This window comes from Pelobates fuscus, chromosome 7 (assembly GCF_036172605.1).
Source record: "Pelobates fuscus isolate aPelFus1 chromosome 7, aPelFus1.pri, whole genome shotgun sequence".
NCBI classification, from domain to species: Eukaryota; Metazoa; Chordata; class Amphibia; order Anura; family Pelobatidae; genus Pelobates; species Pelobates fuscus.
In genome coordinates, this window is record NC_086323.1 from 187,419,019 (window position 1) to 187,433,925 (window position 14,907).

Sequence of the window (14,907 nt, forward strand, 5' to 3'; positions counted from 1 at the left end):
CCTACATAAAAAGTTGATTATCTTTAGTCCAATAGTGAGTGGATATCCTCACTGCAGATCTGCTCAACCCCACCAACCAGGAGATCATCAATATTGATGATCTCCAGGCCAACAGAGAAGCACTAGGAGGCAAGGGTGCACGTGCAGCTAACACCACTTTGCACCTCTATGAGAAACATTGGACACAAAACAATCAGCAAGAGTATCCCTCCTGTCTAACGGACAGCTGGGATGGTGCAACTGCCAATTTCTCTTGGTATCAACACTTTCATGGAGTGTAAAAGCTCGCTAAAGAGCCTAAACTCCTAGTTATATTTCTCTTTATTCATGTAAACCTAATAGAAGATATTCCAAGGAAAAACCAAGGCGGGCAATGTGTTAAATCAATGCAACTGCCAAAGTCAATGAATATTCACAGTTATGAAAATGCAATAATATAATAGCTGCACTACAAAATAGAATAGAGAATTGAACACACTGGCATTGGATGGGCACAGGGAGGACATTTTCAGAAGCTACTACATGCCCCCTCATTGCCTTAATTGCAATTTTAGTGCTTCTCCAAGCATTAAATTTGTATTAGCTGTAATTGTAACCGTAAAGTGCAAAAAGTTCTCCTCTATAAAGAGGTGCTGATTGACTAAGCCGCCGTTTGCCGATTTCAGCCAATACAATGCTTTCCCTATGGTAAAGCATTGGATTGGCCAAAATCAATTAATTCGGTTAACGTAAGCAAGGATGCGGATTGGGGGTAGGTCCAAAAATATGGTAAGTTTTCCTACCTTTTAAGAGGGTTGGGGGGAGGACACCACCTAAATGGTGGTTTTAACACTATGGGGCCAGAAACACATGTTTGTGTTCCTGATCCTATAGTGTTCCTTTAACCTTTAACTTTTAACAGAAACTATAATTATGGTTTGTACAGATATAGAAGAGCAAGAATACTGTCAAACTGTACAAAATCAAGAGAACAATTAATTATGTATTCCTAATTAAGAACTGGAACGCTATCACTAGAGACTGAAACATATAACTTTCTTTGGGGGCTCTCAAATATCCCCACATAACCAATTATGTTTATAATCTATAATTTTCCCTCTACAAAAACAGAGACATCTATCAGCTCATACACAAAGATATATATTGAACCTGTAAGATTCACGTAATGTGTTTAAACACAGTGTCTCAGCAAAACAGGTCAAGTGAAAAATTTCAGACAGGCTTAAAGAGACACTGTAGGCACCCAGACCACTTCAGCCCACTGAAGTGGTTTGGGTGCCAACTCCCATCACCCTAACCCTGCAGTAATTACCTGCTAGGGTTAAGTCCTCCTCTAGTGGCTGTCTACCAGACTTACGGGTTCTTAGACGACTTTTGGTAGTCTAAATGATGCTGGACGTCATCGTGCTATGCATGAGGACTTCCAGCGTCATCGGAATCCCAATAAGAAAGCATTCAATAATGCTTTCCTACGGGGAGATCCCCTTATGTGAGCATGGCCATTGCCGTGCATGCGGTCTCACCCGCCAGCTGACGTCAGCAGGGGAGGAGCGTTAGCTGAGCCAGCGCCGAGGGACAAACGGCTACTCCCAAATAAACCCCTTAAGTTATTAACCCCTTCTGCACCACGGGGGTGGGCCTTGACAGAAAAAGGAGCTACAGTGCCAGGAAAACTAGTTTGTTTTCCTGGCACTGTAGTTTCCCTTTAATGTATACAAGGTTGAATAAGGTATGGCACCTAGCAAATCAGAGAAATTTACGAGGATCTTAAAGTCTCGCAGATGTGCTGCAAAGAAAGAAAAATATAATCTACCAGCCATAAAAATTGACTAAAATGAGACTTGGGACAGATTGTATAGTAAGTAACATTCTTGGGAAAGAGTGTGATTGATTTTACCTTCATAATCTGCCTTCTTTGTTGCTTCCAGATTCCGCCATTCAGTTCCTACTAAACGACTAAGTTCTCCAAAGGAATAATCAGGATGTTGGGCTTTAATTACAGCCCTCATCTCACTGCTGAACAGGATGTAGCCACTCATGTTAATCTTCCGCTTCCCACCTTCCTTTTTAGCGCTGTTCTTCGTGGATTTTGGAGTGGACTGAAATGAACAGAAATAAGATGGCAACATTTTTATTATCACTGTTTAAACCCAGAAGTCTAAGATTTGGTGTGGCCAGTGGGATCTGTGAATCCAAGCAATTCTATACTAGAAAATGTTAGACAGTTTTTTGTGAATCTATGTTAGATGACGTCTATGAGATGTGATACATAAAAGAAGGAAACTCTGCTGTCTTAAACACTCAAATGAAACACTCGGTTTTTAAAAGCAAAGCATAGCTAATTTGTGGCCCATACACACCGCACAGTCACCTCAAAGCAGCAATACCACGGGGACCCTCCCACCCCAAGAAAGAAAAAGGATCACATCTTGTCTGACCTTGGGTCTCCAAATTTACCTTTCCGTGGTCTAAATACTGTTTTGGTAATTTGCTGTCCACAGTCTCCCCTGGGATGCCATCTTTCGTTTGTCTGTCAGTGGGTGTTTCTGTGTGCTCTGCTAGGGTTGCCCTTTGCATCACTGAGGAGGGGGAAGGCAGCCTGACCGCTGGCGTCAGGTCGTCGGAGCATCGAGGGGAGCTTGAAAGCACGGCAGCCTGATTTAGTGTTTTAAAAACACCAATTGCAAATGATTAACGGAAAAAAAAAAAAGAAAATTTCTGGGTTTTTTATTTGTTTTGCACTTTTTTCAGACAGGGAATCAGCTGAGCTATCACATATTGGAAGACAGCAGATATTCGTGGTATTGCTGCTTTTTATACTAGCAGGTTTAAGTAACTTTGCCCCCACAAGCAGGCTTTGATTTTGCATGTTTAATATCGTTATATGAGCGAGAAGCACTAGCCAATAGCACATCACACAACACAAGAGAGATCAGTGGAACCCTTAAAGCCAGATTAGCTAGACCTCACAGTGCAAACCATTCCCACATTATGAAGCGTTGTATATGGAGGTTTTCTATTGTTTTCTCAGTTTTTTCCTCAACACATTAACTTTAGGTCTACAACTTGCTATAAATTCCATGATTTAACCATCATTTTCCATGGAGCCCAGGAGTGGATAGTAAGGAGTAAAACTTAACTTTTAAAAAGGTTATTGTTAAGTAAATCTTGGTACCTGTTCTATAATAACTAAAATGTAAACAAACAAATCTTATTGGTGTTGAATAATGCGATTACTAATAAGTAGACAACAAAGAAAAGGCAAAACTACTAATCCCAAACGAATATCAATCACATCCAAGTTTGTAAAGAAGCTGCTAATTGGAAATCCACCAGGCGGAGGCCTTGGATCCCTGGAGAGTCCAACTCACTATACTTTGCAATAGTGGTCATTTTTAATGAAGGCTGGAATTTGAAGGTCTACCAATAGCTCAAGGTAACAGTCAAAGTGGGATAGAGAGTGGGAAGAGTTGTTACAATACAGCCATTCCATATAACACCCTAAACCCATTCCGAGGCTAAACTCACAATGGTTATTTGATGGTTGATTGTTCACTCACAGGAATAAACATAGTAGCAGAGTAAGTAAAGGCGAGTATCCAGGACCAGTTTTGCTCTGTCAGGACACACAGCTTATAAGGAGTACAGAAGGACTAATTAGAAGTGAGGCCATTTAACTTTATGCTAAAGTCACTGATTGGTGGAGCAATCACATGGGTAATAGGCACCAAAAACAAATGGGGCATCTCAACATCTGAGTTAGATATGGTTACTTTACATCATTGTAGCGGCTGTAACTAGGGGAACTAGGAACCACTGAGAAACATTGTTTCTATAATGTGCTATAGAAACAAAGATACTACGCATGTCAGCGGCACAGTAAATTTGCTTATATTGCACAAAGGACACTATAGTCCCCTAAATTACTTTAGCTAAATAAAGCAGTTTTAGTGTATAGATCATTCCCCTGCAATTTCACTGCTCAATTCACTGTCATTTAGGAGTTAAATCAGTTTGTTTCTGTTCATGCAGCCCTAGCCACACCTCCCCTGGCTATGATTGAGAGAGCCTGCATGAAAAAAAAAACTGGTTTCACTTTCAAACAGATGTAATTTACCTTAAATAATTGTATCTCAATCTCTAAATTGAACTTTAATCACATACAGGAGACTCTTGCAGGGTCTAGCAAGCTATTAACATAGCAGGGGATAAGAAAATCTTAATTAAACAGAACTTGCAATAAAGAAAGCCTAAATAGGGCTCTCTTTACAGGAAGTGTTTATGGAAGGCTGTGCAAGTCACATGCAGGGAGGTGTGACCAGGATTCATAAACAAAGGAATTTAACTCCTAAATGGCAAAGGATTGAGTAGTGAGGCTGCAGGGGCATGTTCTATACACCAAAACTGCTTCATTAAGCTAAAGTTGTTCAGGTGACTATAGTGTCCCTTTAAAGTACCTTCACACAACACATTGTTCAGATGAAGAAATAAAATCAAAAAATATAATAAGAGGAGAGAGAGCTCTTTCGGAATTCTCGAATATTGATCTTTTTGTCAAAATGTCCAGTAGAGATAATAAGAACATTACCTCTGAATCTCGTAAACTCAAAGACTTGCCATCAGAGAATTATAGCAGGAACCTAACTTTGCCATTAAACCATTGGACAAAGGGGGGCAATATAGTCTTACCTACATGTGCAAACGTTATTCAAGTGTCCATGGACCATCTCTCAAATACAGATGGCTATAAGGTTCTTTCCTACAACCCAATTAAATGTTCTTTGCTGAGCTAGGAGTACGATTATACAGAGCCAGAGAACACATTCGGATTTCTGTGTTTCATTAAAGAAAGATACTACTTTGGCCACATTCTACAGTTTACCCAACTTCCACAAGGTTGCCCAGAAACCTCCTGGACACTCAACAGCATTTAGAAAACATTCACTAGCTGAAAAATCCAGTAAATTACTTGATCAAGAACTATGCCCCTTGGTTAAATCAACACCCTCCTTCATTTGGGATACCCAACATACAGTTGAGAAGTAGGCAAACATTGATCTTCCAGTTGTCACTCCTTGGTCGGCCCGGATGTAATGTCCCTTTATAATATCCCACAAAAATGGTGCATTGGTGCCCGTAGACACTTTTTGAACTCTTACAACTCCTTATGCTCAGAGTTCTGTGAATTTTCTTTGAGACTACTTAAATAAATACTCAAAATTACTTCAACGTCAATGGGAGACATCTACAAACTAGGGGCACAGCTATGGAAATGTGCTGTTCCCTTAGTTATGCAAACTTTTACCTAGCACGGTGGGAGGCCAAGTGAGTATTTGGTGATTCACCCTCTTCATCCATCACCAATGTAAAATTCTGGGCTAGGTATGGCAATATTTTGTCATTGTGGAATGTCATTAATGAGACTTGGGTCATCAATGTCTTACATCTGAACTGAAACAATATTGGTCTCAAGTTGACCTGTTTGAAAGCAATGAAATTTCCGGTCATTAAAATCATAATTAATCTAACAGGTTGAAATTATATAATAAAACGAACGATTTCCTGGACTGGGAGAACTGCCACACTGTATTCCTTAAACAGAGCATTCTATATGGCCAGGCGAAACTGTACGACAGATGCCGACTTCAAAATTGAAGCACACAGATGCAGACTTTTTGTCAGAACGAAGGTCTACTAGGATAAACTACTAAATGCGCCGGACAATCGCACATGTCAGTCTAATTCTAATTAAACAAATTCCAAGCCTATCAAGAGAAATCAGGTTATCCACTGTACTGCCACTTTGACAAAGGATGGCACCAAATACTACCCTCCTGTGAAATTACTGGCCTATGCCATAGTTTGATCCAACAATCTCTGATGTTATCTCACTCGTTGCCACTGTCACACCCAGACATTGTTGACAGTTTGGTCTTTAGCCTCTTTTCCAATGTCCCTAGCTCTGACTCCTGGCTCTCACCACCTAGAGGTATGTTTAGATGTGTAAAGTGTAAGTATTGCCCATTCATACAGCCTCCTGAATAGGATATGTGTACCGTTTCTAACAAATCAGACATTTTAATAGGTTTTGTTAACTGTTCCTTCACCTAGGGGATCCATGTTGTCACGTGTACCTGAAATACACAATACACTAATAAAACCTACCAACAACTACATCTGAGAAATTTTCCAACCTGTCAATTCAGTCTACTCAGAATTATATGCCACCGCTCTCACAACGTAGAACAGTGAAACTGCACATTTAAGTTTCCAGATCATTAAAAGAATATCACGTAGAGTACCTTTTAATCACCTAGAAAATTGGGCAATCAGAAAAATAACCTAGAAAACTAAATTATAAACTGCTTAAACGTGAGTCACGTTGGATATTTGATTTTAAAACGCTGGTCCCTCATGGGTTAAATAAGGACTTTAATTATTTATCCTTTATTGTAAATTAAGCCTTTTCAGCGCAGGGAGCTTTTATCTTACTTCTTGCAAACTACAATGGTCTTTCACGCATTCTTTTTCTGTACCATTTGTACATAGTTGTACATACCTTTTTAGAATTCATTTCTTTTTACAAATTACATTTTTATTAGCATACACGCTTTTTATTATTACACACTGTATTACACTTTTTTAGGCTTTTCCTTTCTTGCCACCTCAAGAGCAGCTATTATTACAGGTCTTGTTTGGATGTTACTGTCCAATTTGTTCTACAGGAGCCCATACACTAATCTTACCAGACAGGTTTCGTGACCAAAGGGGGCCAGTGGTCATCTGTCCCACAGATTTTTGCAGTACCCTGTATTTGAATACATTGCATCCCTAGGTCACTGGCTGGGGATTACACTGCATTGTATAATGGGATGGGATACAAACAAGCAGTTTTTTTGTGTCTCACTCTTTTTACATCTGGATTCTGTGCCGTTGTCTGATGCCAAATAACTCTGTGTTTAGTTACTTTATTATGTAGGCCTTTACACAATATAATCCATATTGTGTGGAGATATGCATAGTATTTTTGCCATTTCTATAGCACATTAAGTTTCTTGGGGTTCCTTCCACTGGTTACTGTTGCTACAGGGATACAGTAATAGTGCCTATTACACCAATCAATGCTTTTAGTGCAAGGTTTAAATGTCCTCATTTCAGATTAGTCCTGTGCACTCTAACTCATGTGTTCTGACAGCGAAATGTGGGTCAGGTGCTCACTCCTACTATCTCTTTGTTACTCTGCTAGTCTCTTTCTTTCTCTGACAGGACAATCAGGCTGCACATAATGAGGGCATAGATTTCGGGTGTCCTAGGGAACATTTTAAAATTGAAGGCTTTACTGAAACAGATAGTTGTTGACTCTTACAAAGTACACTGAGAGTTGGGCTCTACAGGTATACAAGGTCTCCGCATTGTAAATTCCCAACTGGCAGTTTGTTTGCAACCTTGTTGGTATTAGTTTGTGAGTAGATGTTTGAGATTAGTAATTTTGACTTATTTTTTCCAAACACCAACAAGAGGTGTTTATTTTTTTTAGCTTGTACTAGACTTGTACCAAGATTTACGTACTTATAGTCTAGTAACAATAACTTTAATAATAATAAATTACCAATAAAAGTTAAACTTTACTTTTGGCTATCCACTCCTCTTTCACTTCTTGATGGCTAGAACTCCTCACAGTGTAAAATATAATTTAACAATCTCTTACTTCTGTTTTCCGTTTCTTTTCCATGGACTTTTAAACATTTTAAAATTCAAAAACAGCAAAACAGGAGAAAAAAATAATAATTAATAAATCCTTTTTCCACATCTAAATCAGATGATAAAAATGAGACACTGGGGGCCATCTCTACTAGGAAATCCTCTAACACATGACAAGCCTACATTTATAGCAGAATCAGTAAAACATATAAAAACCAAAACAAAAACCTTTTTGACATGGCACACACGAGTGTCCCTGCACCACATCCGGAAGCTGAATATCTCTCTAGAGTAAAGCAGGACTGCAAATATTAGGGGAGCGCACTCAGTTGACACATCCAGCCAATGACTTCATCACTTGGCTTTGCTTTAAAGAGACACCTAGCTTCTCCAATTTGAGTAGACTGGATGTGGCAAGATCCATATAAATTGTCAAACCATGCTAAAATGGTCTGCATTGGTTATGGTGTTCCTTTAAGGATAAAATGATGGTTTATTTGATACAAGGAGAAACTAGAACAGGTCATGTAGTTGGGTGTTTCACAGAAAAAATATAGCAAGATTGGATTACAGTGATACAGGTTTTAAATCTTTCTGGAGCTTCATGAACACAATAGGACTATGAAATAAGAAACTTATTGTGTTGTGTTCTGGACCTGTTTGGAGACTAATAATTTCTGCCAGTGTGTGCACAAAAACAAGTTGATGCTCTGACAAAAACAAATTGCCAACAAGATTATTATTACAAGATCAGGGGGATTACACTATAGTATGCAAAACACTTACAATATACTTAATTTCTCCTGGAACAAATAGCATTGCTCAATGCAGGGGAGGGGGAGGGGGGGCTCAGGCATCCATCAGATAAAATTTTTATCATTATTATTTTCAGTTAAAGGGCCAGGGTCTGTGCAACCACCTCCACTGCCAAACAAAGAATAAAAATAAAGCTGCACAGATGACTCCAAGGAAAAATAAAGTTCTCTAAAAGATGTATTCAAAGTAAAAGTACTTACAAAAAAATAAAAAACGTACCATAAAAAAAATTCTGTTTAGTAGATATACCTGCCTTTGTCTGGTTCTTGGGTTTAGCTTCATGGAGCTAAGAAAATATAATTAGTTTATAAACATGCCAATTTCTAGTAAAATCTGAAGTTTTTGTAAAATGAAAAAGATGACAGGCTCTTCATACATAAAGCACCTGAGTAAGCTTAAGGGCTCTAGTGTGTCCCTTTAATGTGTTTCATGCTGCAGTGCATTAAGTGATTTTGCTGTTGTATTCCAGTTTATGTATGCACCAATACACTGAATACATTTCGGAGCATTGAATTTTTTTTTCGTGGAGTCATATGACTGTACAACTTTATTTTTTTTTCCTCGACTCACATTATGTAACTTGGCGAGTCATTCTTCAATTATAAAAAGGAACTAAATGGTTTTATGCCATATAAATAAAAATCACAAATTCTGTAAAGCTCAGTCAGACTCTGCAACGTGTCTCCACAGTTACAGTATCCTTTATGGGCAGTTATTTTTTTTAAAGGCCTTTTTTACTTCCCCGATCTAGGGAAGGAACCACTGTGTTGTAAACTTTATTCTTATATTTTCATCTCTGGTAATAAATCGTGAGCAAAAATGGATTGACATTCACAGAGATTCCTTGGGTTGCCTGCTTTGCAGAATATCATTTTGTGGAAAGTGCTGGGAACATTGAGCATTATAAAAGCAAAAAGAAGATTGCAACAAATATCGATTGCAAACAAGTAGGTATTTTGACCCAAATACTGTTGCCCCTGTAATGTCTGAAAAGAAAATAACTCTATACATTCAAGGCATTTTTCAAACCAGTAGATCTAAAACAATTGTAACAACGTTTTATCTTAATGACTTTAAATATAATAAAACAATAAAAAAAAACAACATATGGATATTATTAGCAGCTTGTGAATCCAAAGTGAAACCCAATTTTGGAGTCAATAAGAATTTTGTTCTTAGCGGTTTCAAGGTTTTTTTTGCCATCTTTTTTGTCTGTATCATACAGGGAAGTGTAAAAGATTGGAGACTTTTTTTCTAATTGTTTAACCGTTTTGCAATGTTATACAGGTAAGTGCACAAAATGAGTGGGGAAAAATACTAACCAAACAAAGCTAACTCATATCTAATCTAATTGTGAATCCTTTGTCCTGGAGTGGTTAACAGTACACAAAAACATGGACAAATATATATTTAAATGTTGGTTGGCTAACTCTCATATAAATCATGTACATTACAACTTGTATACCACTAACAACAACATTTGGATTTTTATAAATAAAACGGTTTACATTCCATAATTAAAAAAAAAAAAAAAAAAAATGAAACGATGTTAAGAAAATGTAAAAAACAAAAACAAAGGATTGACCTTAAGTGGAAAACAAGATTTTAATTATATGTTTCTGTAATACACATTTATAATGTAATGTAGTGTGTACTTTTAAAAAACTCTGAAGGTATGGCTATTTCACAACATTGAGCCTTTACCGGCTGTAGTGTAATGGTATCTGCAGCACATCCCAAGGGCAAGGGTGAAAAATATAAATTGGCCAATAGTATCAACATTTAAATGTGTTTTGTTTCCATCCTAAAAAGAACACAAAAGCAAAATCGTCCTGCTTATTGTTAGGTTACCCTCCCACCTTATGCAAAAAAAATAAAAATAAAATGTCTGACTCGCTTCTCACAGAGAAGGACCTCTTGCTGCTATCAGGAAGACAGCCACTAGAGGTGCTGAACACTGCAATGAAAACATTGACGTTCATACATACTGACATTTCAGGGTTAAAACTGTAGTGGTACAGTTCGTGTCCTTTTAATTAAAAAAAACAAATCTACTCTTATTACAGACAATGCATAAAACCGAAACGTATCCAACAAGGAATAAAAAGTCAATGCTAAATATTTAGATAATATGATAAAATTTAAAATATATGTAACCTCTCTAAAATATACCTTGATGCATAATAAAAACAGAGAACCCCCGTTTGTAAACTATACAATCTCGCACCTTTCTATGAAGCATCCAATATATATATATATATATATATATATATATATATATATATATATATATATATATATATAAATAAATGTATTTTTTTCTTCATTCATTACTTTTAAATGTTATATTTAACACTTTATTGGCTCTGGAAAAACTGAAACATCTTCATTTATTTAAGACGTCAGTCAGTCACTGGTGTTTGAGGTCCCTATCTAGATATTCACTAAGCAAGCAGAGATAGATCTTCATCAGAAATAATGTTAATGGATGGCTACATGTAGTTTTTTTAATCTACTCCAACTTGCCTGCTAAGTAATTACAAACTAATTGCTTGCCATATTTATCACTCTTCCATGGCATAGAGTCTTCATCAAAATTTGTTCAATGAGCATTGATCCAGAGAACTTCACTGGATAAGCAGACCTCCATTTACATTCCAAGAATGTTAAAGGACAGTGTTAGATTACAGTTTGAAATGATTGTATTCGGCTAATGAAGATTAGAAAACGATTATTTTCCAATTAATATTATAATTAATTGTACAGAAGGTTAGGAGTATTTACCTGCGGTGGTGTGTAAGGCATTATGTCCAACTCTCCTGACAGAGGGGTTGGAATTTGTGGAAGGGATGGAGCGTCTAGGATTTCCCCCTCTTCTTCTCCTAGATCTTCTATCTCCTCCTCCCCTCCCTCCAGTTCAGCAAACTTTGCCTCCAAATCCTGAATCTTTCGTTCCAGCAGAGGAGATGGCTCTTTCTGGGGAACAATGGGTTTCCTAAGAAAACATCCACCACCCCCCAAAAAACAAAACAAAAACAAAAAACAAAAATCGCACAACATTTAAAGAAGTTCAGTCAAAAGATTACCGTCTTCATGCGGATTTTAATTGTATAAAAACATGAATAGATTTTGAAAATTGATAAAGAGAAAGTATATAGGTCTACTCTGCACTGGTCAACAAGATTACTAAAGTACTGGTAAATATGCAAAGGCTGTTTACTAATTGTAAAGGTGAATTTATAAATTGACTTGTAAAGAATATTATTCCATATAAACCATATGGGGGTTATTAATTAAATACAAACTCCAGGTACCATAACCACCACAGCTGCACGCACCATAACTATCCTTTTCCCCTCACTGTCAAACTGATCAGAACAGATAAACGTCTTACTGCCATTCCCTACCACCACTACTTTAACCAAGTCAGGGAGCTGAGAGACTTTGGGAAGCAAATGGTGCGCATCTTCGCTCACTGTCTGAGAGCAAACAGGTGGCTTCGCACAGGAAAGATAACGGAAGCGACACAACGTGGACCTCAAGTAAGATGGTAAGATGGCTGGCATCATTATCACTACAGCTAGTTGAGTTTTATAAATTGAGTATCTTATTGGAAAGTGAATTAAAAAAAAAAAAAAAAAAGACAAGTGAATATTCTGCCATATAAATCATATGGGAGTTTATTCATAAAAATAACACTCAAGACACCATAATTCAGGCAAATACAGACAATTTAGAAAGTCTGTATCAGTGTCATGTAAATATAATCAGAGTCAGAGATGGCCAAAAGGTAGATCTCCTGGTAATTCAGAACTACAAGTCCACTGAGAATTTGCCAACCTTGTGGGACTTGTAGTTGTATTACAACCTGGGATCCACCTGTTGTCCAGCTTCTTGACCTGAATTCACAGCAGCATCCTACTTGGTGCACAGTCAGGCAAGGCCTGCGTATACCAAGCACCATCTCTAGAGAGAGGAAAAAAATGTACCTATTATCCTAAAACAAAAAACAGTGACACTGTGCTTGTATTATACGCTACGTCTGGGACGTGGTTTACGATGCTTACCTGAAATAATAAATCTCATCATCTACCACTTTTGCCGACAGAGAAAATCTTTTAAGCCCTTTAAATTTCTTCATTTGTTTGTCGCTCTCATTGTAACGACTTTCACAGAGGAGTATGTCATTTTCAGGAATTTCTGTTGGTCGGCAAGACAGGAAATCCTTGAAAGACAAAACACCACACTTTCCTAGGAGAGAAAAAAAATTAAATTGGTAATTATTAATCCACTCTTCAAGCAAAGATGGAGACAGATTTAGAGAATGTTACAGCATATGAATGTTTGTGATGGAGTGCCAATTGTTCCACAAAGTCATTTGCACAAACTCAGAAAAGACATGAAATCAATGTTTTGTTATCAATAATGGTTATATCTAATGTATAACCGAATATCAGATCCATATACCATATTATATAAAGCAATATCAGATCATAGTGCTGTGAGAATGCAAAGCAATGTCAAATCAACATATTATGGTATATAAAGCAATATCAGTTAAGTGTATTGTGAAATCAAAGTATGATGAGGAGCGTACCATTATTTAACCCCTTAAGGACACAGAAGTTTGGTCCTTAAGGGGTTAAAAAATAAAAAAAAATAAAAAAAGGTGAAATCTCAGAAAGGATATTGGGTGTAAGCACCATGGATTTTAAATAAAACAACTAAAGCCATGACGAAATGGATGCTGGGATAATTAAAGGGAATTTGCATTACTAAACAGTGTGAAATAAACTTAACAGTGTAGGAATTTCAAGGCTTTTCATAAATAGCCCCTTTATTTTAAAGGGCTTAAAAACTGATTGCGAACGGGTTGATCAGATAACCTTTAAAGGACCACTATAGGCACCCAGACCACTTTAGCTTAATGAAGTGGTCTGGGTGCCTGGTCCAGCTAGGGTTAACCCTTTATTTTTTACTAAACATAGCAGTTTCAGAGAAACTGCTATGTTTACACTGAGGGTTAATCCAGCCTCTAGTGGCTGTCTCATTGACAGCCACTAGAGGCGCTTGCGTGCTTCTCAATGTGAAAATCACAGTGAGAGGATGCCAGCGTCCATTGTAAATGCTTTCCTATGAGACTGGCTGAAAGTGCGCGCGGCTCCTGCCGCGCAAGCGCATTCAGCCGATGACGTCGCTAGGAAGGAGGAGAGGAGGAGGAAAGCTCCCCGCCCGGCGCTGGAGAAAGGTTAGATTTTAACCCCTTCCCGCTCTCCAGAGTCCGGCGGGAGTGGGATCCTGAGGGTGGGGGCACCCTCAGGGAACTATAGTGCCAGGAAAACAAGTATGTATTTTGCATTAATCTCTCTTTACTGAACTCATGTAGCACAAATCATAAGAAAAACAACCAACCAGAAAAGAGATAAAAATACAGCCTTAGCAATCCCTGTGTCTCTGCTGCTCCAACTGCAACAGGTCAGAATATTGATTCTCTCTCACATGGTTTTATGGCTGGCTTATATTTACTGATTTGATTTGATTTAAAAAAAAAAAAAAAAAATTATGTATTAGTATTGGATTATTGCCTTATCTGTGTCTCCCCTCCTATTACGCAGTTTCTTTCTTGGCCTTTATTCCCAGGCACAGATTGGGATTCACACGTCTGGGCCGGTTTAAGGTCTATTCACTTGCTTCTCTTAAGGATAGCTTGTATTAAGTGTTAGAATAGTTCTTGCAAACATTACATCCTACTCTACACTGCATATGGTACTGTGCTGATCACTAAAAAGTACCAAATTACTATACTGCACACAATCATATACTGTGCTGATAATATAATGGAATATACTTGGAAGGCTGTATGCCTCAAGGCTGTTTCTATAGTACTGGATGATTTACCACAACCCTCCATCAGATTACTTGTGGGTTGATCAGACCAACCCCCTTTGTGTGCCCACTATTGTTGGTTGATTAGGCGTGTGCCATCAACGGATTATGAACCCAAAGGAGAATATTGGCAACACAGGCTGGAAGTTACCCGACTGTCTAAATGCCTGTTACTCACAGAGTATTCCTTTGCTGTACAGCAGAAATACAGCAGGGATATCATAACCTGACCTGCTGAGTTGGCAACAGGTCAGTGGCTACACTAGAAATGAACTCTACCTCTCCTCCAGCAACATTACCTTGCAGGCGGAATATCTCCCTGGGGGCGACCAAACTCACAGTGGATTGTTTTTTGGTTTATTGAAGGGACAGCAGTGATTGGAGGAGGGACGTATCAGTTTTTCACAGAATGGAGGCTCTCTGAGACCCGTTTTGAATGGACCCATTTGCCTCCGGTCCAACCTTCAACTACCAGGATACTTCAGCTGGCTCCTGGATCCAGAA

The 14,907-nt window shown here is 38.0% G+C and overlaps 1 protein-coding gene across 1 annotated transcript in view; it reads right to left on the reverse strand.

Moving 5' to 3' along the window:
- Window positions 1–14,907, reverse strand: part of PBRM1 (polybromo 1) — a 64,380-nt gene that overhangs the window by 10,635 nt on the left and 38,838 nt on the right. Inside the window, exons 21-24 of the mRNA XM_063426974.1 lie at window positions 12,585–12,768; window positions 11,302–11,512; window positions 2,458–2,655; window positions 1,898–2,099 (exon numbers count right to left, since the gene is read on the reverse strand). Coding sequence (XP_063283044.1) covers window positions 1,898–2,099; window positions 2,458–2,655; window positions 11,302–11,512; window positions 12,585–12,768 — 795 coding nt within the window. The remainder of the gene's footprint in view (window positions 1–1,897; window positions 2,100–2,457; window positions 2,656–11,301; window positions 11,513–12,584; window positions 12,769–14,907) is intronic.